This window comes from Gastrolobium bilobum, unplaced genomic scaffold (genome assembly GCF_033153095.1).
Source record: "Gastrolobium bilobum isolate Gb01-03AN ecotype WA unplaced genomic scaffold, APGP_CSIRO_Gbil_v1 utg3020, whole genome shotgun sequence".
Taxonomy (NCBI): Eukaryota; Viridiplantae; Streptophyta; class Magnoliopsida; order Fabales; family Fabaceae; genus Gastrolobium; species Gastrolobium bilobum.
The window spans coordinates 149,001-173,244 of NW_026896080.1; the positions used below are offsets into that span (position 1 = coordinate 149,001).

Consider the following 24,244-nt stretch of genomic DNA (forward strand, 5'->3'; position numbering starts at 1 on the left):
TGGAACCTTTGAAGGATATCTTCGCGAAATGCAGAAACTGCATTCTGTCGCGAAATATCCGGATATCTGATCGTGAAATATCTGAATATTGGATATCCGGATATGGGGATCCGGATATTGATATCCGGATATGGGGATCTGGATATCCGGATATGGACAGTGAGATATCCGGATATTGCATATTCGGACATGTCTCCGAGGAATATTTGGATATTCTGGGTTTTCGAAGAACAATAGCAGCACTGTTCATAAAGTAGGCTATTGGGAGTTTGTGGATCCTAGATTGATGAAGTTGGACTTCTGTAATAACTTAACTAAGTCAGAATCAAATGATTCAGAGCTGATGGCTTTGTATGAAGCCTTAAGACGTAAATCGTAATAGGAAAACATAGTCTTTATGTTTATGCTTATGAGCTATGAATGTTGATATGCTTGCTGGTCCTAAATCAGATTGTGATCTGCTGTGTGTTGGACTTGAGCTGTGTGGACTCTTGGCATTAGATAGTGAGCTTGCAAGGTAAGCTTTCGTGTCCTCGATTTAGCCATGTTGTGGTTCCACCATGTCCCATGGGGGTATGGTTATATGCACGCTGTGTTACATGCTTTTGATGTTTTGGAAATGTTGTTGAGCTGTTATATGCTAGTACTTTTATGATATGCATGTGGTGTTCCACCTATACGATAAGCTTGAGTATGTAGTACATACAATATGGTGAGGCTGTGGGTGAGGTGCAAGCGGTGTTCCTTGTACTACATGTAGGTATAGACGTATTCCTGCATTTCTCTGGCCAGTAGAATAGTTTAAACACACATGGCATGAATATCTGTTGCACTGCATAGTTTTGGAACTGATATTGATATTACTTCTTTTAGAACTTATATTGCACATGTAAGTGAGCTTGGGGTGGAAGATCCTTGAGGACCCCTTGTCTTACTGAGATTTCTAGTTTAGAGATCTCACCCCACGTTTGGGGAATGCTTATTCAAGTTCAGGTAATGCGGGGGTTGATACCTCTAGTGGCAGGAGGCCAGAGCTTAGCTGATAGATGTTACATGTTTATGCTGCTTATGCTGGTTATGCTTGTAGCTAGTATGCTTTTAGCTTATTTTATGATTATGGATTTATCTTGTTGAGACGCTGTTGTTATGCTGTTGATTTGGTGAGCATGGAAATTGTCCATGCCACATCGACTTGTTTATGTCTTGTTTTAGTTGGAGTTGTATTAATGTATCAGGATTATTGTCTGGACTACGGGTAGTAGATCCGTGACTTAGATACTCACTTTCATATCTATATATGGAGGTATTTCAGTTAGATGCTTACTGCAATATACATACAGGCGATATTTTATGAAATTGATTAAGTAATCAACTTGGCTACGTATAATGACGTCTTAATTGAAAAGAAAAAGATATTCCGTATTTTTATTTAAGCGCAGCTTAATACAATAGTATGATAACATTACCGGGTATACACGGGGTGTTACATTTTATATATCAATCCCTTATTTGGTCTAATCTTGTCCTCTTAGACCTGATTAAGTTATATATCATTTTAATGTATTAAGAGATCCTGTTGTACAAACTTATATTATACGATGGTCACACCAAACAACTGAAAATATCATAATATATAATATAAACTTATACTATCAACTATCAAGCTTTATACATCACATCAAACAATTCTTATTGTATAATGTGTGTTTTTATTATTATTTTGGAACCCTTCTCTAACACACTTTGTAATTGTAAGCCATAAAACTGTGTGTTTTGGTGCCCGAGTTTGAGTGATAAAAATTGGTGTAAAAAGGGAAAATGAAATGTTATACTTACTATCTTTTTTTCTTACTATCTCTTACTATCAAATCTTAATCGTTGATTTCCGTTAATCGGACGGTTATAATTTATTGAAAATTAATAATTAATTAATAAGAGTGACCCTATATATTATAACCATTAGATTGATCGAAATCAACGGTTAAGATTTGATAGTAAGAAAAAAAATTAGTAAGTATAACCTCCTCAAATGAAAAATTGGAAACTATTTGATTTCCAATAAAATTCAACCTACTATGGATTGATAGCATTTAATTTTTTTGGTCTAGTTTTGCTTTGCTCTTTCACTAAAATCATTTATATTCATATGATAGTCATTTTTATGAATTATTATTTCAATATAAATTATGGTAATCTGAAATGAGGAGAAATGAGGTACTAACATGTAAATATTGCTCTATTTAAATGGAAAACTAAATTAATAACCATGTCATATATGATATTTAAAATAAATAATTAAAATTTAAAATTTAAAATAATAATAAAGATATTAGTGGATTCTTTGTATTTCAAAATATATTAATGAACATTTAAATTTTGAATTATTCGTATAAGATAATAATGAAAAGTCAAATTTTAATATTTTATAATAATGTAGTACGCATAACATGGTAAAAATATGTACTTATGAGTATTTTTTCTATCATTGACCTAATATAATTGTTCAAGTCAATATTTGATCCTTAGCAAGTAAATAATTAGTTTTAAAAGAGTATCAACTTTTTTTTTTTTTATTACTTTGGTTAAAGTAATTATTAATATAATTAAGTGGATAAAGTTAGTGTTAGCATAATCATAATAATAATCAAGTAACCAATTAATCGATGGATACTATTCAAAAAAGAATAATAATGATAACAATAATAATCCTTAGTTAGCTAAAAAAATAATGGAATTGCCAAAAAAAAAAAAAAAACCACACGCTTAAGATGAACTTTAGTTTGTTTTACGTTAAACAAACTCCATCATGTATAGAGTTTTTCATGCTTCATCAATTGAGCTAGAGCTCATGGGCCAAAACTCCCTCGTGCTCGTAGCATGGCTTTTGATACAAAGCTTGTAATAATCACTTCTCAAAAGCTAGTTGATGAGATAGGAAAATGCAAGGCTATATATAAATTATAAACCCCATCAAGGCGTTCACACACATTATATGGGCTTTTTGACCCTTATGACCCTTAATTAATAATTAATTACCAAATTGCCCTTCATTTAAAACTATTTCGAAAATTTAACCTCCCCAACAAACATACCACCAATCTGCCCCTGTTTGACCGTTGACCACGAAGCCTACTCGGGTACACCCTTACATAGCCGGGTATTTTTTGAAAATTTTTATCTACCCGGGTAGGGAGGGGTGTACCCGGGTAGAGTTCTTGAATCTGGGAAAGTGGTTGAATTATTTACCCGGGTAGGGAGGAGTGTACCCGGGTAAACATCGACGGTAGGGTTTTTAAATACCCCAGCAGCCCCATTTTGAAAACCCACAAAAGGGGTACCCAAGTAGAGCTGCTGGAGGTGTGTCTTCTTGAGCGATTTCAGGCATAATCTTGCACCAATTCGTCTTGTTTCTGATCATCATTCGCGGACCTTGCAACTTCTCTGCCTTCTACCGATTGAAATCGATCAAAGGTGCATTTTTTTTTCATTTTTTTCAATTATGTTCTGATTTCTGTTCTGATTCATTGTATTTTCGTTTATATCATTTGATTCTGTCCGAATTATTTTATCAATTTGTATGTCATACGCTTACCCTAACCCTAACCCTAACATGTATGTATCTAATTTCTGATTTTGGTTATTTTTTCAGTTTAATAGTGTGCCGCAATGACCTCTAGACGCGTTTCAAAGCTGCTAGTGACCCATTCCGAGAGAAGAACCAAGAGTCGTCACGATGGGTCGTCATCCTCTCAGCCCCAGGCTGATTCGAGTCAGGCTCCAGACTTGACGTCCGGATATTTGTTTGAGGATGACATACTTGCACACGAGAAGTTCGTGAAGTTTTTCATGACCCGGAAGATTTGCGAACTGAAATCACTGGATTCGGCATTCTTCAACCTAGAGTGTTTTGACATTGTGCCGCTTCTTGAGGAGACACATTTACTTCACCTGGCGGAGATGCGGTGCCCATACTCGGAGGTTATGGTAAGAGCCTTCTACCAGAACCTTAGCTACTCGCAAGGCGAGCTGACTTCCCGTGTCTGCGGGATTGATATCATCATGACTGCTCCTATCTGGACAGAGCTACTGGGGTTCGATTTTGATGGTGTCACAGGAGCAGCACTATATGATGGAGACAACCATCATATATTTGGTGATTATAACCGGGAGGCCATTGTTACAGAGACTAGGAGGGAGACGCTGAGCCCGGTCATTTTGCTCATTATCCTGTGAGCAACTTGTCAGTTTCTGCTCACATTCTTCATTATGTGGTGACACATATTATTTTCCAATGCCCGCATAATCACTCGAAGGTGCTGGAAGAGGACTTTGTCATCCTGTGGGCCCTCCTTCACAGTCAGCAGGTGAACTTGAGGCATTATATATTCATACTGATGTGGAAGGCAGCCAAGTCAAAGAAGGCTGAATTTCCTTTTGCATTCCTGGTGCAGAAGATTCTGCATAGATTTGGAGTGCCTATGGCAACAGAGACCTTGAAGACCGCCAGAGGCTGGAATGCTATATTTGGTGAGAGGCTTATGAAGCAGTGTGGGATCCTGCCGAACAGAGCGGGTATCTGGACGTGGAAGAAGGCACCAGAACCACCTGAGATCCCAGTCCACCACGATGCTGAGATGGAGGATGCACCTGCAGGTGATGTGTTGGTGTTTATGAGTTTATGCATTTTTGTGTTGTTTATTTTTTAATGTGGTATTTATAAGATGTGCTTTTCATGGTTTATGATGTAGGCCTTGATGATGATGACGATGATGATGGCGTTGCTGAGGTTGATGTCAGACAGACACGTCCCACCCGCAGTCGGCGACCACCAGCTCCTCCTGAGGGTGGATGGACACTTGATCATGTCATGGCATCCATATATGATCTGACTACTGACTTTAGAGGATATAGACAGAGCACGAGCAAGTGGCAGAACCAGATGGACATAAGGGTTGCACGGTTGGACACAAGGGTTACACGCTTGGAGGGTTTAATTGGCGAGAGTGCCCATACTCAGGAGGAGGATGATGACAATGGGGACGACACGCAATCGGATGATGAGAATGTGGAGGACACGTAATCGGATTAGTGTGTCCATAGGGTTTCATATCATTGATTTAGTTGGCAAGGGTGACCATTTTGGATGTAATGTAGTCATTTTGGTACATTTAGGAACTTTACCTACATTGCATGGATCTTTTTGTACTGGATGTTCAAAATTTGAATGAATGAAATTTTCGTTTTGCGCACGTTCAGACTTGTTGGTTCTATGCATTAGTATGGGTCTTTGCATTAATATTGTCATATGTAATTTGGAAAACAATTCAACCCAAAGTACTTTAATATGGATGTTCAACATTGATTGGCGCACATCATGATTCTGGCATCCTATTTCTACGAAATCAATCCACCCCCAAGTCATATTGTATGTAGGTATTACACAACAATTCAAAAAATGCTAAAAAAATGGCCAAAACAGCATCTGCAACTGCATTACCAACTGGTCTACCCGGGTACCACGAACTGGTGTACCCGGGTAGGTTGTACTCGGGTATATCATTACGAGTTACCCGGGTAAACCAGTTGATTATGCAGCAGCAGGTGCTGTTCAATCCATTTTTTTTGCATCTTTTGAATTGATGTGTAATACAATAACCTTAACTGACTCGGAGAAAGGGTAAATGGGTATGGTAGACATTCGGATTGCACAATACGGAACGAGTGACTCGCTAAACTTAACGGATGTCAACATTTACGTTATGCAACACAAGAATACAGTTCAACAATACATTTCAACAACACAATACATAACTAATACAAGATAAAGTTTAGGGTACAAGGAAACAAAACAATACGTAAAGTGATTATCATTACAAAACAAAGTACTACACAAAAACAATACGTAATCATGCTTGTCTTAGTCTCAAAGGACATGTACGAATGTTATGTCCAACTTGCTTGCAATGCTTACATCTGCCCTGACTACTTGAGGGTTGTGACTCAACCCAATCCATCTCATTCTGAATCCTTGAAGACTTTGGTCTTCCTTTTGCACGTACCAACCGGGAATCCGGAATTACAGTAGGCCCAACAACGGATGGAATCAACAATTCATTGCCAATAGGAAACCAGTGTGCAGCATATACTTTAGCAATGGTTGGGATTTTGAAAACATGATCCACATAATCATAATGGTTTAACTTGGCTACCTTGCAAACTGCTAATACATGACTGCAGGGATACCTCCTTGCTGTAAACCTACCACACTGACATGTACGATTGATTAAGTCCACTCTCATGGTGTCACTGACCTCGTGTGTAGATTGATTGTAGGCATCCTCAACCTCAAACAATAACAGCTCACTATCATATACCCTCACACGATAAGTGCCAACCAATTCATCATTTTTTTGCAAAGCTGCCTCAACCTTCTTTGAAATTATCCAACCTTGTGAGATATCTTTTTCAATCCCTTCACGTCTCTTGACGAAATACTCAACGAGTCTACTGAATGTCATCTTGACCAATGCAGTTATAGGCAGATTTCGTGCTCCACGAAGCACCTTATTCACACACTCAGATAGGTTGGTTGTCATATGACCAAACCTACGTCCTGTCTCATCATACGACCTGCACCATTGCTCTTTCGGAATCGCATCCAACCATGAAGCAACTTCAGGATTGTTCTCGATAAATTCCTTGTATCTAATGTCGAAATTTATCTTTGAACATGTGTACCCTGCAAAAAAAACCATGACATATGCAATTGGTTAGTGAATTTCATCAACGTTTTCTTCAAATGGTTGAAAATGTGAGTAATTATATCGTACATTACCTAATTTCATCAACGTTTTCTTCAATTCCACATTCCTAAAACGGGTATTGAAGTTGCTTACGATGTGACGTAGACAAAATACATGATAAGCATATGGAGGCTGCCACCCTCCGTGATCTTTCACCGCCCTTATGATGCTTCGATGACGATCAGATATTAGACAAATACCATGCCTATGTGTGACATGAAAACGTAAAAGGATAAGAAACCAGGACCAATCATCCAACCTCTCACCTGGAGGAACAACAGCAAAGGCAATAGGGAGCAGAAATCCATCTCCATCCTGAGATGTTGCAATCAAGAGAGTACCTCTGTACTTCCCGAACAGATGAGTGCCGTCAATTTGAATTATAGGCTTGCAGTGTTTGAATGCTTCAATGCATTGGTGAAATGTCCAAAAAACCCTTTGAAATACGGCCCTGTCTGTATAAACCCGACGTTCATCAAAACATTGATTTGTATCAAGCTTGAACACAGAACCCACATTCACCTCCGTCATATACTTCAGCCAATTTGGCAAGAATCCGTACGATTTCTCCCAGTCACCAAACAACTTAACGATGACCTTCATTTTTGCCTTCCAGGCCTTCTTGTATGTTATGTTGTATCCATATGTTCCCTATATCCTCTCCTGTATCAGAGCTGGTCTTGTGGATGGATCTTCCTTTAAAATATCTGGAAAAAAAAAATAACTTTACCATATTCTCAATTAATCTGAATCATTAAATACACAGTAGAATACATACTCATTATAGCCGCACAAATGACATTTGAATCCAACTGTCTATGATCCTGTGATATGCCTTGATTTAGGCATGTGTGACCTTGACCCCATTTACGGACCACCCAATTAGCTCCCTTCTTCGGCTTAATTGCCCTCATATACCAGGGACAACCGTCAGCATGGTTTTTACACTTCATAACAAATCTTGACTCGTCGCTTTTTTCAACTATAGTTGTCCTGCGCCCCTTCATACAATGTATCTTCACAGCATGTTGCAATTCTGGTTTGGACCCAAATTCTTGTTGCACAAATAACGGATCTCCTAACTTCCAACCTCCGTGCAAGTCATCATCGCCATATAGGATCTCCAACTCGTCATTAGGGTGCGCCCAGTTAACGAATGAATAATGTTGGCTTTCATTCCAGAATGGCTCCGCCTCGGTCCCTGCATCTAAAGATCAACTCTCATTTGTCTGAATGAATACCACCACAAATAATAAATTGTCTAAAGAAAATGTTCAAATTTAATAACTTACCACTACTGACTGGGTCGACATGGAGTGGTGACAAGGCTGGGGTACCCAGACTTACGGCGCTCATGTCAGCCTCAAAATTTCCCTCCACGTCAGTGTCTGACGAATCACCTTCTGGAATAGCACTTTTAGGTTCTCCCTCATCTTCGCTGTCCACATAGTCCTCGTCTTCATCCTTTTCATCCTCATCCAATGCTACCTGAGGAGGTGCAGAAGATCGTACAACTGTATCTTCTTGACCGGTACAGTGTGCAGTAGTGGTTGTATGCACCGGTAAAGATGAAGATTGACCAGCATCAACTTCAACATATATCTCAATATATTTTAATACTTTCCATTCAACAAACGCATCTGTTACGAACTCCACATCTTCATCATCATTTATATCGTTTCCAATGTAGTATATTGTATCCATATCCACTACAGTCTCTAACCTGGCTATCATGCGGTGGATGGAATGGATGCCTTCTGACCCCATTTTTTGAAGAATTCTCTCCTTCAGTTCATTGCATGTAGTGCCCACTTTGATTTTCATCGTTTTTGTTTTTCCTTCAAATCGGACACCGTTCGGACCTTCAAAATGCCTCCCATTGTAGTAAATAACTATAGGAACCATGTTTGGACTTGAACTCATCTTTCACACAAAAATTAGATCTAGGTTTTGGGTTTGGAGGTTGGTTCGGATTTTTGAGCACAAAATAGGAGTGTGGAGATGTAATCTCAATGTCCCACCAAGATTAAGCTTTCTGAAATGATGAGATGAAATATGTGTGATGTTTCGGATTAGAGAGGGTAAGGGAGAGATATTTGGGGTTTCAAAAACCCTATACCTCGCAACAATGGCCGAAACCCATACATATTGGAGTTTCTGGACGCGATTTACCCGGGTACACTCCTCCCTACCCGGGTAAATATTTCAACCATTTTCCCAGATTCAAGAACTCTACCCGGGTACACCCCTCCCTACCCGGGTATGTAAGGGTGTACCCGGGTAGGCTTCGTGGTCAACGGTCAAACAGGGGCAGATTGGTGTTATGTTTGTTGGGAAGGTTAAATTTTTGAAATAGTTTTAAATGAAGGAAAATTTGGTAATTAATTATTAATTAAGGGTCATAAGGGTCAAAAAGCTCATTATATGAGATATCTGGAAAATTTAGATAATTCATAATAGTTACAGTGGGGTTTAAATTCTTTAGAGAAAATGACCCAAGAGTTTGACTCCTTTTACAGTTTTTCATTTTAGTTTGTATAACTTTTTTAACCAAGCAACCCAAGAAAAACACATAATTAACTACAACTAAAGAAGCTTTTGATTTCTGTTCGCGTATTAATTAATCAAGTATCTTGTTAAATCAACATATAATCTTATTAAAAACCAATAATCCATCAATATTTGTACCTGGTTTACTATAAATAAATTGATGACCAAAAAAAAGTATTAGTTAAATTAATACACAAATTGAAATAGAACACTTCTTTATAACCTAAACAAATGAATCAGAGTAACTTTACTACAAAAAATTTCGGATTTAGATAGAATCTGTTAGTACTTCGGGACCCATTACGAGACACCTAGATCATTTCACTAATTAATAGATTTAACTTTAATAGTCACCAGTGAAAAACTTCTTTACACTATCATATAACCATATATTACCAAATCACTAAAAAAGTTTGACAACTTCTACCACTACTTAAGGAAGTCTAATTTTTTTCTCAATACATTGTTAAAATGATATTGTAAAAACTTTATACTTACAGTACATCAAATTTAAAATCTAAATCAATTGTATCAATTCTAATACAATATTGAGCACCTTTTGATGTGCAGCTCAGAAACTCAGTGAGGAAATTTTTAAGAAATGCATAATTCCACTTGTATTCCTCAAAAAGCAGAAAATTGATAATGAACTTCTGATCAGCATGCATGACAAGTTTTCCTACATGTACCATAATAATCAGGAGACCCAATCATGTACACAGGATTTCTTTGACATTCTCCCATGGCTGCCCAAGCAGGACAATTGTCATCCTCATCAGTACATTCACTACTATCTGTTATGGTTGAGACCTTCCCTTCACTAATTGATCTTGCATAGAAGAATTTAATTGCAGACCACATATCACCCTTAAGGACAGGGCATCTAGCATGGAGACTACTCTTATCAGGAGATGCATTTAGGTGAAGAGAGAAAAACAGAATTGCATTCCCTTTAACTGGTTGGAGAATCTTACTACTTTTCTTACAATTTGACCACCAGCTGCTACTCTTGGGCTGAGAATACATTGGACATGATTAAATAGTATAAAGACAGGTCCAGATTGAGGTAAGAAATAAATAGCACAAAGAAGAAAAACTGGAATGACCTCACTCACCTCAGATTCAGGAAAGAGAATTTGACCCCCTTGAGTAGCATTTGAGAGATATAGAACAACTGTTGCCATTAAAGGTCCACTTAATTCCAATTTGGTTTTGTTTCTAAAATAATCTAAGTTCTGCCCATCCTGTTCAAGCCCATAATGCATGATCTGCAAAGGCCTGCTGTTCTCTAGTGGAAATGATTTTCAACAAACAAAGACAATCATATATTAGACCGTGTATCACAGAGCACCGGTAGACAAATACTATCTAGGACTGAACTAATAGATACCTTTAGGAAGGAAAGTCCAAACTGAAATTCTTTCTTCAATCCTTGCAACAATATCATCCTATGACATAACAATGTAGACGTCATCATAAAATCTTCACAATATCTATTACCAAAAAACATATGTTCACAATACCATGCCTATAATCGCAATAAACTGTTTGAGGTCAAGCAGCAAGCTTAAAACAATAAGCAATTGCAGCGCATTGGCCATAGGAATCTCATCATGATCAAAATACAGTTTTAAAAATGACATAAAATTTTCGAGTTCGGTATAACATAAACATTGATGTAAAGGATCCCAATTCTTTTATATTAATATGGATATTTTAATACAATTTTAAGCTTATAGTTACAACCAGAAGAATTGTGAGCAGTTAGAACTTAAAAGTATATACGAATTGAGGCACTCTATAAGACATGTTTTACTTTTTCCAAATTTTGGAATCAACTCCTTTGGGTAAAGAGGGTACAGGATTTTTGCCATAACCCCAAGCTAAAGCCTGACAGTTTGCTACCCGAAGTAAACCAATATTTAAAAAAGAAGAAGCAAAATCGATATTATATTATTGTTGTTGCAAAACCATTATTTAATATGCCTTATAAGTTATGATTGATTAAGTATTAAAGGTTAAAAATTATTAAAGGAAAATGTGAGAAGAACACTAACATGATGAATATCTCTAACACGGACTTTTGACCTCTTGGTCAAAAGGCTTTGGTATTAAATTAAAACTAAATCAACCTAAGACTTAAGCTATCAAGCGCAAGCTTTGAAATATATCTCTAACTAATAAAGGAGAAGCCAAAGCTACTAGGCAATGTCCAGTAGACAAGATTTTATCGTTCAGAATCTCTTCACATTGGCCTAGTTTAAGTTATTATTTAAGTGGTCTGAGGGAGGAATGTCCATAGACAAGATTTTCACAAAAGGCAAATCCAGAAGAACCTACCCATACACAGCATTTCACAATCAGTGAAAACAATGAATAGCATAGCAATCAACCAAAACAAGTCCTTTATATGCAAACATCTTTCAAAGCGCAGAAGCATAGTCCAACTATAACTACCAACTACGAATAGAACCTAATTTGCCAGTGCTTAGTTCATCCAAGCAGGTACAGAGTATGTTCAGACTCACTTCTTTATCCAATGAAGTTTCAACCTCCTCTGAATGGCCATCATTCCCTGAGGTTTTTTCTTTCACAGCATGTGCCTAAGCAAAAAAAGAAAATAATGGGTCAAATTCAAAGACAGATAGATAGCACAAGTGCTAGGAACCAATATGAAAACAAACCAAAAAAGAAACATGTCATACCAGAGAAATAAGGTAGTCACACTCCTTATCTGACAAAAAATCTTTGTATAGAAAGACCCTATAGCATCAGGGGCAACATCAGAATTTGAAAAATTAAAAGCAAGAAAAAAAAAACAGCTAGTAAATAAGCAATTAAATTAAAAGTACACAATAGAATATTTGCACATGTTAATCACAAACACAATCATTCCACATAGAGACTATGGATCCGTTTGATTTGCTAAGAAATAAGGTAAAACACAAAAAAAAAAAAAAAAAAATTGTACTTTGTTTGATTGTTAATTAGTACTAGACAAAATGTAACTCAAGCGACAATACAAATTTTTAAATTTTTGTTACCCACTAAAGGGAAACGCAGGGTAGATTGTATGCAAAAAAATAATAAATAAAATAAAAATAAAAATAACAGCTAACACTCATCATCAAAGCTTAATTGCATGCAAAACAATTCACAACCTATGACTATATATTACATGAGGAATGATTTAAGGGAAAAGTCACAGAAAGTACCTGACCTTGGTTGCCATGAGATTTGGACAACACGTGATGGGTCAATTCTGTTGAAATAGTAAATTGAGTGGTTTAACAGCTCTACTGCATTTTCCTGATTTTTCCTTAATTCTTTCCTGCTGCTAATGCAAAATTAACAAAAGCCAAAACAAAATTAACAAACAACAATACAAAAATTCAAAGTATTAGTAAGAAAAACTGTTAAAGCATTTGACTCCATCCTATTATTCACATTATCCCTCACACAACAAAAGCCATTGACTTTTTTTCTCTCTTTCTTAATTATAACAAAATGATATCAAAATATATTGGTGAAAAGAGAGAAATGGGTGGGCATTTATGTAATTTACCTGTCCGAAAAAGACACCGAGAGCAGTAACAGGGTGAGAAGAAGGGAAAGGGAGGCCATTGATTGTTGAAGAAGAAGAAGAAGGAGTGGTTGAACGGAACGGAACGGAATCGAAGATAAACGGAACGAAACTGCTTCAAGCAAATGCAAGTTTTCTATGTATCGAGAATCTGTAATTGGAAAATTCCATTTTGCAGTGATGTGATGTGATGTGATTCATGCATGCTTTTCTCTTCGCTGCTTGCTTTGTTCCTTCGTTAAGCTGTTTGTTTTTTCTTTCCCAAATTACCTCACGTTATTCCCTTTTGTCATTTAGTAATTATTTGTAAGTTTAGATAAAAAAAAAAAAAAAAAGTATTTAAGAAAACTTAAGAGAATGATTAAAATATTTAAATGAGAAGGGCATAATTAAATGAAGTAAATTATAAAAATTAAAAATTAAAAGAACATATTAAGAACTATAAAAAAAATGCACGATTAATTTGAAAGAATTTAAATTTTGAAATTAAAAAGAAGAAAATTCATATATCACAAGCATCATTTAATCACTTTTAAGAGAATGATTTGATTGCTAAAATGTTGATATTGTTAATTAACTAACTAACCTAAAAAGATCAAAATCACTTTTAAGATTATTTATTTATTACATATTTTATTTCAGATTATACTTATTATTTACAATCTCTTTTTTCTTATAAATACTTTTTATTATCATTGGATTTAAATTAAATTAATAATCTTAAACACACAAAAAATTAAATTCATAATTACAAAATAACATCGAATGATAATTATTGATTTAGTTTTAATAAAATAAATTAATTCTTAGAGATTGTAGGGAAAAAAAATTATGAATAGAGCAACCTTTGACTTATTTAACTTTGGAAGGATTGATATAGGCTAAAAAAAGAATACTAGAATAAAGAAGATATCATTCCAAAGATGAAGAAAACAAAACATGAGTTTATATATATATATATATGAGAAAAACATTTCTCAATCAGCTTGAGATAAATTTTATTTCCGGTCACCCCAAAATCACGTCGTTTTATTTATTTATTTATTTATATTTATTGATTTCTCTTTAAATGGTTAGATTCTCTTTTTCTCTCTCTTCCTTTATCTTCATTGATCCATCTTTGTACGGTTATGATTTAGTAGCCAGAGATAAAATTATCTCAAGCAGCTTGAGTCTTGAGAAACGATAAGCCCTATATATATATATATATATATATATATATATATATATATATATATATATATATATGTGTGTGTGTGTGTGAAAAAAAAAAGACAATGGTCATGTGAAAAATCATAACCATACAAAGGTGAATCAATGGTGATAAAGGAAGAAAGAAAAAATATTATAATAGGTAGTTATAAAATCATGATAACCATTGGTTTATCTTTCTATGAGTGTGATCTTTCCACCTAATCATGTCATATTTTTTTCCACATGAGAGGATCAATTTTCATATATATGGGCATTATCAACTTACATCGATGTAAGAATAATAATTCTTACATCAAATCTTAACCGTTGATTTTTGTGAATCTGACGATTATAATTTATTAGGAATTAATAATTAATTAATAAATATGACCCAATAATTATAATCGTTATTTTCACTGTAATCAACGGTTAAGATTTAGTGTAAGAGTTATTATTCTCACACGGGAGTAAATTGATTTTATCTCATATACATATATATATATATATATATATATATATATATATATATATATATATATATATATATGAGGTAGGATCATTTGACACCGGTGTCAAATTTGAAGTTTGACACCTCGTCTGAGAGCCATTAGATCAAAAAAGATCTACGACTCTGATTTGTAAGCATGTGACACCGTTGATCTTTTTTTATATAATGGCTCTCAGACGAGGTGTCAAACTTCAAATTTGACACTGGTGTCAAAGGATCCTACCTATATATATATATATATATATATATATATATATATATATATATATATATATATATATGAGGTTAATATTTCTCCAGCCGCTTGACGTTCAGCAGTCAATTATTTACCATATATATACGTGACAACATTAAATGTGATGAATCATAACTATGAAAGTATTAAATGTGGAGAATCATAATATATACTTGTCATTGCTAGACGTCAAAAGGCTGGAGAAATGATTTTCCAATATATATATATATATAGGGGTTTACATTTCTACAGTTGCTATACGTGGAACAATCAAATACTTGCCATATATAAATTTAAAAGCATTAAATGCGGGGAATCATAACCATACAAAGGATGAAAGCATTAAGTGTGGAGAATCATAACCATACACCTATCGTTGATTTATATATATGGAAAGTTTTTCTCTTCATTTTGGGGTTTAGTAAAAAAATTATAGGATATTTTAAAAATCTTATTTTCCTCTTATATCATAAATTTTACTAAAATATCCTATATTTCTTTTTTCAAAAATCCAAAAGGATGTCATTTTGAAGTTTAAAAAAGAATACAGGGTAGTTTGAAAATTTTATTTTCCAGTTATATCATGAATTTTACTAAAACACCCTTTATTATAAGTCATATTTTAGGAATATAAATTACTTAATTATATATATAGGGAAAAGTATTTCTACAGCCACTTTAGATAAGGTTCTCTACAGCTATCCCTTTTTAACTAAGTATGACCGGTCATACTTAGTGAAAAAGGGGTAGCTGTAGACAACCTTATCTAAAGTGGCTGCAGAAATGTTTTCCCATATATATATATATATATATATATATATATGGGAAAAATATCTATCCTTTTAAAGGATATAAGTTTATATCTTTTTAGATCCTAATCATTGATTTCTGTCCATCAACGGTTATAATTTATTAGGCCAAACTTAATGGGCCAAATTTATTATTAATTAATTAATAATTTTAATCCAATAAATTATAACCGTTGATGGACGGAAATTAACGGTTAGGATCTAAAAAGATATAAACTTATATCCTTTAAAAGGATAAATGTTATTCCCTATATATATATATATATATGTGTGTGTGTGTGTGTCAAGATCATTTTAAACTTATACGTGTACCCCAATAATTATAACTGTTAATATTTAGTTGTAAAAGATTATAAGCAAAAAGAGGTGGTAAATGTAATCTTCTTTATTTTGAAATTTTTATTTTCCTCTTATATCATGAATTTTATTAAAATACCCTCTCTCTTTTTTAAACATCAAAAGGACTTCATTTTAAAGTTTAGAAAAAAATCAGAAAAATATTTCTGCAGTTACTGCAGATAAGTTATCTGCATTTATTTCCAAAACGACATCATTTTGAAATTAAAATATTAAAAAATTATAATTATAAAGACTATAACAATCCTGAAATAAATTAAAATTACAAAAACATCATGATTTCCGTCCCAAAACGACGTCATATTAGACTTACTGTAGATAACTTATCTACAATAACTGCAGAAAAAGAGAACCGAAAAAAAAATACAAGATAGTCTGGTTATATCATAAAATTTACTAAAATACCCTTTATTATAAGTCATATTTTAGAAATATAAATTACTTAATTTATTCAATGAGATTGAATATACTAAGGGTTTTTTTTTTTTCCTTTTCCTTCTTGATTCCCAGCATCTTCTAACAAATTCATCAATCTTCATTGGAAGTTCCATCTTTTAGCCACAGTTAGACATAAAAAATCACAAAAGAATGAAAGAATTTTGCTTTTCATAATATATATATGAGAAATATTTTTCTTATGTTGATGTAGATAAGGTATCTCATGTTGGTGAAACAAAATAATAAGACGGACCCATAAATGATTGGAGAGAAAAAAAATAAAAGTGAAACCCACATTTGTTACGTGTGTATAGGAAAATGGGTTATCTCATGTTGAATGAGATAAATATAACTCTATATATATATACTCTGATGTCTTCTAAAATGACTTATAAAGGCATGTTTGAATTGTTTTTCCAAAAACAGTTTTCTAATTTTAACAATAAAAGAACAGAAAAACTTGTTTGATAAAGACTCTTTTTTTTTTTTAAATTATAACTGTATTTTAATTTTTAGAATCAAATTTAGATAATATATATAAGCTGTTTTTATTTTGAGTTTTGACTTTTAACTTTTAAAATACAAAAAATACAGAAAACACCTATTTTATAAATTATTCTGTAAAACAGTTTTAAGAAAAAAGAACAAGAACATCATAAAAAAGTCCCTTAATCATTATTTCTTCAGCACCATGTGTCCATGTTCATCGTTATCAAAATGACTCGCCTTGTGATATTTTTTAGCTCTCTTCTCCTTCCTCACCAAAAGTGCCATACTGTGATGGTGGTGTATAAGCATGTGGAACATCTAATGTTTTAGCCCTTTGTAATGCTGCTTTATATTCATCACTGTGTCTAGTTAGTGTTTCTTGACGCTCCATCTTTTGCTTTCCAGGGATTTCCATGCTATGATCTTTCTCCAGCATTAGCTGCGGATGATAGAAGCACAAATGCAAAGGTTATAACCCTCGTTACACTAAATAGCATGCCAAATTAGTGGAACATGATTCCTTATACTTTATGTTTTGTGGAAATCTATATGCATATCTATAAGGACAGCACAAGTAAAATAACAAGGAAAAGGGAGAGGCACAGTAGACGTATACAAAATTGTTATTACTATCAAAGTACAGATTCCTCATAGTTCATATTTTCCAATCATTTCAAATCAAAAGTGCATTGGGTAAACAGGACCAAAAATGAGCATGTGCTTGCATCCACAGCCCTAGATAATTATGGTTGCACAGGGAAAGATAAGGGCAAACCTTGGTGGCTGGTGCAGAAAGGTCCCTGACTTTGCAAAGGTAGGGGTGAAGATCAATTATATGTAGTCTTATTATTGCATTATCACAAGGAATGATAATAAGGGCAAATCTCGGTGCACAAGGCTTCTCGGCTTGTGAGAGTAGAGCTGAGGGTTGATCGTACATAGTCTTACCTTTATATTTTAGCGAAGAGGCTATTTCCCCGACTTGAATCCATGACCTTCCCGTCACAAGATGCAACCTTACCATTGTTCCAAGGCTTGTCCTCATACCAGAGGGAATGATAGAAAGACAAAAATCTAACTAATTCCAAAAAACACGATAAACAATTACAAGGCTGACAGACTTACATCCAGAGCCCTCTGGGCTTCTTTCTCTATCCAAATGATGGCATGATCAGATATGGCATTACAAGAAAGGACTATATGCTCAAATCTTCCATCCACTGGCACTGCTGTCCTGACAACTGGGGGAAACCTTCCCATTCTGCATATAAATGATGTTCAGGAATTCAAGTGAGGCCAAAAGAAAAGGCTGTATGAAAATTTTCTTAAGATGACCATGTTAATATATTTTATCATGGAAGAAACAAGAGAATAAAACACATGCCAGACAATCAGCACAAGACATATAAGCTCTGTTTTGTTTCCTTAACCATACCTAAAAGGCTTTCTCTCAACAATGTGATAAAGGCGACCGGGTGCATAGAGTCTCCTTGGATCTTTGAGCATCTTATCCTCCGGTATACATGTATCCCTCATGAACCTCAAGCACAATAGGCATGGCAAACTGCCAGCCAAAGAAAACAACTTTTTTTATCAGTACCAATTATCATACCATGAAAACATTAGTTACACAAACAATAATTTTCCCTAAATGCTAGCATCACCTTATCAATGAAGTCTTTTTCCATTCAAGTATAGAGTTTACAAATTATGCTACTGCTAAAATGCAATAACCTTCTCTAAAATACGCACAAACCATTTTTATATAAAATAAAATAAAATAAACTTCACAAAAATCAGGGTTATATTAGATTTTTTTATTTTTTGGATTGAAAAACATGTCTATATTAGTTACTCATACTAAGTTGTGTTGAAACTTGACCTGGGGATTAAAAATACAGCATATACTTAAGTATGCTAAAACATTCTTCAGCCTTGTATTGAGAGTAAGAGAGCTACAATTACATAGGTCCTTAAGACATACCAGAAAAGAGACTTGAATATATCTTCCAATGGAGTGGCTATCCTTGGTAAGAAGTCATCCTGATCGTGGTAAAGAGTGGTCATTTTCAGAGTTGCAGATTCAGTGCGCATCAAGTACAAAGAAACATTAAGAAAGATAAGAGTTTGTGATGCAGCTTATTCTCAAAGCTAGTAGGCTAAAATTTAAAATTATCTTAAGAATATATATATATAAAGTTTAAGCAATATACTACTTAAAAGAATAAATCATTGATAAATTCATTATGTTCCATATGAAACAGTCTATATACAAATATTTGTCCTGTGTTGAACAGACTAATACTCATGCTAGCCCTCCATAAATTGTTTCTCTCTTAACACATGAATGAATTCGATCATCTCTCTCACAGAAAGCTACTACTATAGATATATTACTATTCGAAATACAGAGATACCAATTACCACAAAACTATTCATACAGATGAAGCAAGTTGAATGGTAACACTAAGAAACCTGAAGGTGTTTGTACCAAAAAAAAAAAAAAAACCTGAAGGTGTAACTCATCATTCAGAAAACAGAAAAATTTTCAAGCAGAAATCTGTATGCGAGTCTCTGAAACTGACAAAAAATTCTTCAAAAAGAGCAAAAAATATATAAGTTATATTGTACTTTGAGGTTATTGGATTGGGACTCTTCATTTTTCATTCCTTTACCCGGTTTGTATGTTTAATAAAAAATGGAGCCATTCAAGTAAGGAATCCACACATTCTAAATTTTCCCTCCACTTTGAAGAATATATTCTCTTTATACACAAGGCAAGAACTTCATACAAACAAACATCCATAAAAGGCAAATTAAAACAAACTACCTTCTATTTAAACCCCGACTAGCGAGGGTAGGGGTGATGCAATCTTATTATACAGTCTTATATTTGCATATTTGCAAAGAGGTTATTTCCGAAGGTGAAGCTTTACCACTGCTTCCCTAGGCTTTACCTTCTATTTATTGCTAACAAATCCTTTAATCAAAAGGATTTCCGCTATGTTAGACTTCTGTGTGATAGTATATGTGCTTTGACACAGGATTCATCAACCAACCAAATGAAACATATAAGATTTGATAACTTGCCTGCAGCACAACGGAGTTGATGACATCTGCATATCTGACTGCCAAATTCAGCGACATACACCTAGCCGGTGCAATGGCATAGCACCTGACCCTCTTCCTCTCAATATTTCCCACTCTATCTCTATTCTTCACCACCACCAAGCTCAACATAGCAGCAACACCAGATCCAAGTGAATGTCCAACAAAAGTCAAAGTATAATCTGGGTGCTTCTCTACCAACTCCTTCAGAACTTTACATTCAGCATCCAAAACCCATTCAGCAGCCTTCAACAACCCATTATGCACATACCCCCCATCAAACTTTTTCTTCCCCAGTCTATTGTCCAACAGAACTGCATAGTCACTCTCCTTTGCCAAATTTAGACCCTTAATGGCAAGAACTATATCAGCATGATCATGATCAAGATACAGTATATATGGTGGAGCCTTCCCTTTGGTATCTTCATATGTCATTTTGTGTATTAACCAATCAGGGTTAATTCCATAGCCACCAAGAGGTGCCCGAATGGGGTGGCGAAGATCATCTTCATACACAGCTAAAATATAGCGGCAAAGGCGAGGGATTGGCTCAAATTCTTCTGCAGTGGCAAAGCCCCAAGTCTCACTGTCATGGCCTGCAGTATGAAGACATCTTTCCGAAGCCCAACGAGTACAAGCCAGACAGTACACACACTCAACAAGAGGAATGCAAAACATGATTGACATTGTTCCTACACCCTATGCATGCTAAGCTAAGTAGGCTTAAAACTAAATTGGGTTTTGCACCAAATAAAATTCCTAAATGCAATTAGTTTCTTTTACATAAAAGCTACTCCTCTGTGACCAAAAGTTTAAAGGTTCGAATTCAGTAAGCAGTTTCTTTGTAAAGACGTAAGGATAAGGATAAGTCTATGTACAAGGATTGTCTTCATCCTACATTTGCTAGTGGGGAGTAATTTTATTGACTTTCTTATGCAGAAACAAATGTCAAAATCCACAAAAGGAAATTGAAGTTTAAACTTAAATGGTACATATTATTCTCTTTAGTGTATAACAAATTGAACACATAAATTGTAAAAAAAAATTAATTCAACTCAAAAGTTTAAGTTATTAAGTGAAAACCATCAATGGTTTATATACTTCTCTAACAGGCCCCCTCACACAATGGCTCACTTGGCATGAAGGGTAGATAATGCATAGACCCACCTACCTGTACTGTAACACCCCGTTCTAGAACCGGATTGTTATCATTGCGTACGGCATTAAGCGCAGTTACAATCACATTGGTTCAATTAGAAAACCGGATAAATTTTTCCTTTTTATACAAGCCGGATTCAAATAACCAAGTGCGTGATCATAACTATATATACTTCGCGGAATAGTGGGACAAAACTTAAGATTATATTCCCATTATACTTGACAATACTTCGTGAAATGTCTTCATCACTTTAATTATCAAATTAATTCTAAACTCCTTTTATGATTCCCATCTTCTACTATGTTATAGTATTTTTCATTAGCTACGCGTGGGTTCAAACCGCGCTCAAATCGGAGCACCGTAGCCAAAGTTATGCACTTTTTAAGAAAAGGGTGCGAAACCTCCAGAACCCCCGCGCCCGCAGCGTGAAATCCACGCTCAGAGCGTGGGAAAACAGAAAGTTGGCGCCCCAAGCGTGAATCTGGCGCCCCAAGCATGGATGCTACTGTCTGATCTCATAATTTGGCGCCCCAAGCGTGAATTTGGCGCCCCAGGCGCCATCCACAGGGCTGGGTGACCCAAAACAAGGTCATTTAACCTACCTATGGTTTTCCACTCATAATTTGAGCTATACTCACTCAAATTACACCATTTTGGTCTCTATGGAAAGCTAAGAGGAATGTCTACCACTTCCATAGAGACATCAAAGTCCAATTCCATCACATTGGGTATGAAAATTGGTCAAACGGACAGGATGTATTTGTTTTCTCAACATTTTCCAATTTAGCACTAGGTACCTAATTTAGTTTCCAGTTCAACAATCCAATACTTAATGAACATACATATATTAAACTCAAAGTACTCATCAATTACACATCATGTTCATTACAATTCATGGAACTTAGCTTACAAAACACTATGATCATTCCCTTGGCTCTCATCAACAAAAGAGATGACCAAAGGCATGAGCATAGGCTAAGTCCATTCCAATATACAATTCATACATCTATCAATGGTCTATGAATTACAATCCTATACATGTGAGCTACAAAACAACATGTACAATCTCAAAAGAAATGCCACATTTCATGCATAATCCAGATATGGCCACTTGCCACCAGAGGCTCCTGCAGCATCCTTACCTGAAAGGGGGTCCCCACAACACGGGGTGAGATATACAAATATATCCAGTAAACCAGGGGTCCTTGGAGCATCTCTCCACCCCACAGTTCCATATCAGTGTAATAGCAATAACAATAATAATGCAGTAAATACATATCTATGCAAAGTGCAATACATCTCCAGGAGAAATCCCTCGAGCTCTCAAGCTGTCCTAAGGAAACTCAGATGCAAATAGTCCTACTGGCCAGCTAACTACCAAGTATGATTTACGCATCGTCATGCCACATACCAACATAGGGAAACACCATCCTATGCCACACCAAATGCATACACATACGTATAACAAAGCATTACACTATTTTATTGCATTTATATACACAATCACAACCTCCACCCTTTCAGGGCTTGGTAGAACAGTCAAAGGAATTACACCCAAGGTCCGAAGGCTTACCTCAAGCTTTAGCCAACCTTTGTTCCCACCAACAGTTTCTGCAACCAGTTACAATTATCCACTCACCAAACAAAACCTACACAAGGTTTTATGCAATTAACACATATTGCATCCAATCACATCTCATAGCTATCAACCAAGCTATACAATTCATATCAAACATAAGCATGAACTTACCTATCCAATGGAGCTAATCAAGCTCCATAGCTTGCTCCAATGGTTGGTCTCTCAAGGTTGGTCCAATTGCCTCAATCCTAGACAACACCAAGGCATAATCAACAACCAACCAAACCATTTATTAACAAAGCAAGAAATCTAATCTCTAAGTGTCATATTCTTGCCATTTTCCAAATATACTCACTTAGCTATCTAAGCTCATTTTCACCGATTAAATGTCGTTCCTAGCATTTTTCACAACATGCTCTAAGCTCCATTCTTCCTAGAACATAGCTAATTTAACAACATTTCATCAAAAACCCTAAAACACTATTCATAAACCCTAACTCATGCAATTTTCCATGAAAATAAGGTTCAAGGGGTAGAATCTTACCATCAATGGTTGCACAACCAAGCAAGGAGCGCTCCTCAAGCTCCCATGGAGGTAGAAATTCCCAAAACCCCAAAATCTCACAAAGGGCCGAATTTTTGAGAGGCAATATCTCTCTCCGCAATGCTCCCCACTCAAAACTAAGCTAGGATTATGAAAGAGGGAAAGATTTAGAGTGGTTTAGGCTTTTGAATCACCCAAAACGGTTGGGATTTGCTCCCTCCTCTCTCTCTTCTTCTCTCTCCCTTTCTTCTTCTTTTTTTTCTTCTTCTTCTTCTCTATTTTCTGGCGTAGACGGGTTTGGGGAGGGAATTGGGTTCCTTTAGTTACTTTATCACTTAACATAGGTTAAGTGGTAACATGTGGGTATTAGTTCGTCTATCTATTCAACTCCATTAATTACCAAACTTTACCCAAAAGTCTGGAATTTTATTCTAGGAATATTTATAATTTTATTTTTATATTTTGGGCACTTTCGCCAATATCCATTTATACTCCTTAATTTTCACTGAGTACACTTTTTAACTCCAAAGTGACTCAGATTCATTTCATTAAGCCTTATACTTAATTTTACTCACTAAAACATGCTTAATTATTTAACTACATGTAATTTGCTAATTAATTAGGTTAGGGATATTATATGTACTAGGAAATTCTACAAGAAAGTGGGAGACAGTGAATATCAAACCAATTTAACCAAAAAGCTTAAGCTGGTCAGTGAGACTATATTAATAATTTTATATATATCTAATATTAATTTTTAGAAAACAGCAAATGCATATATATATATATATTTTTTAGGGCTTATGTTTTCTTCTGCAACAGGAATGGAGATTCTTTTCCTGCACTCACAACAACAGTGTTCATTTGTTTTTTTCTTTTTGTTTTTTT

General features: G+C 35.0%; 2 protein-coding genes across 2 annotated transcripts; both read right to left on the reverse strand.

Moving 5' to 3' along the window:
* Nucleotides 1–9,969: 9,969 nt before the first annotated feature.
* Nucleotides 9,970–13,037, reverse strand: LOC133297692 (probable prolyl 4-hydroxylase 12). Its single transcript, XM_061496865.1, has 7 exons — nucleotides 12,919–13,037; nucleotides 12,574–12,687; nucleotides 12,059–12,116; nucleotides 11,882–11,956; nucleotides 10,744–10,801; nucleotides 10,469–10,641; nucleotides 9,970–10,367 (listed from the first exon to the last, which is right to left on the reverse strand). Exons 1-7 carry the CDS (start codon nucleotides 12,975–12,977, stop codon nucleotides 10,011–10,013), a joined length of 894 nt encoding a protein of 297 aa, XP_061352849.1. The 5' UTR covers nucleotides 12,978–13,037; the 3' UTR covers nucleotides 9,970–10,010.
* Nucleotides 13,038–17,206: 4,169 nt separating this feature from the next.
* LOC133297694 (uncharacterized) lies at nucleotides 17,207–20,761 on the reverse strand. Its single transcript, XM_061496866.1, has 5 exons — nucleotides 20,057–20,761; nucleotides 18,951–19,009; nucleotides 18,402–18,530; nucleotides 18,092–18,227; nucleotides 17,207–17,405 (listed from the first exon to the last, which is right to left on the reverse strand). Exons 1-5 carry the CDS (start codon nucleotides 20,759–20,761, stop codon nucleotides 17,217–17,219), a joined length of 1,218 nt encoding a protein of 405 aa, XP_061352850.1. The 3' UTR covers nucleotides 17,207–17,216.
* Nucleotides 20,762–24,244: the final 3,483 nt, after the last annotated feature.

Excerpts from the sequence above, each read along its gene's own strand:
- LOC133297692 (XM_061496865.1), bottom strand. The coding sequence starts at position 12,977 with ATGGCCTCCCTTTCCCTTCTTCTCACCCTGTTACTGCTCTCGGTGTCT. Across the intron at positions 12,688-12,918 it reads TCGGTGTCTTTTTCGGACAG|CAGGAAAGAATTAAGGAAAA; the intron begins GTAAATTACATA and ends TTGCATTAGCAG. Across the intron at positions 11,957-12,058 it reads GTGACTACCTTATTTCTCTG|GCACATGCTGTGAAAGAAAA; the intron begins GTATGACATGTT and ends TTTTTTGCTTAG.
- LOC133297694 (XM_061496866.1), bottom strand. The coding sequence starts at position 20,761 with ATGTCAATCATGTTTTGCATTCCTCTTGTTGAGTGTGTGTACTGTCTG. Across the intron at positions 18,531-18,950 it reads ATATTCAAGTCTCTTTTCTG|TTTGCCATGCCTATTGTGCT; the intron begins GTATGTCTTAAG and ends TTTGGCTGGCAG. Across the intron at positions 18,228-18,401 it reads GTTGAGAGAAAGCCTTTTAG|AATGGGAAGGTTTCCCCCAG; the intron begins GTATGGTTAAGG and ends ATTTATATGCAG.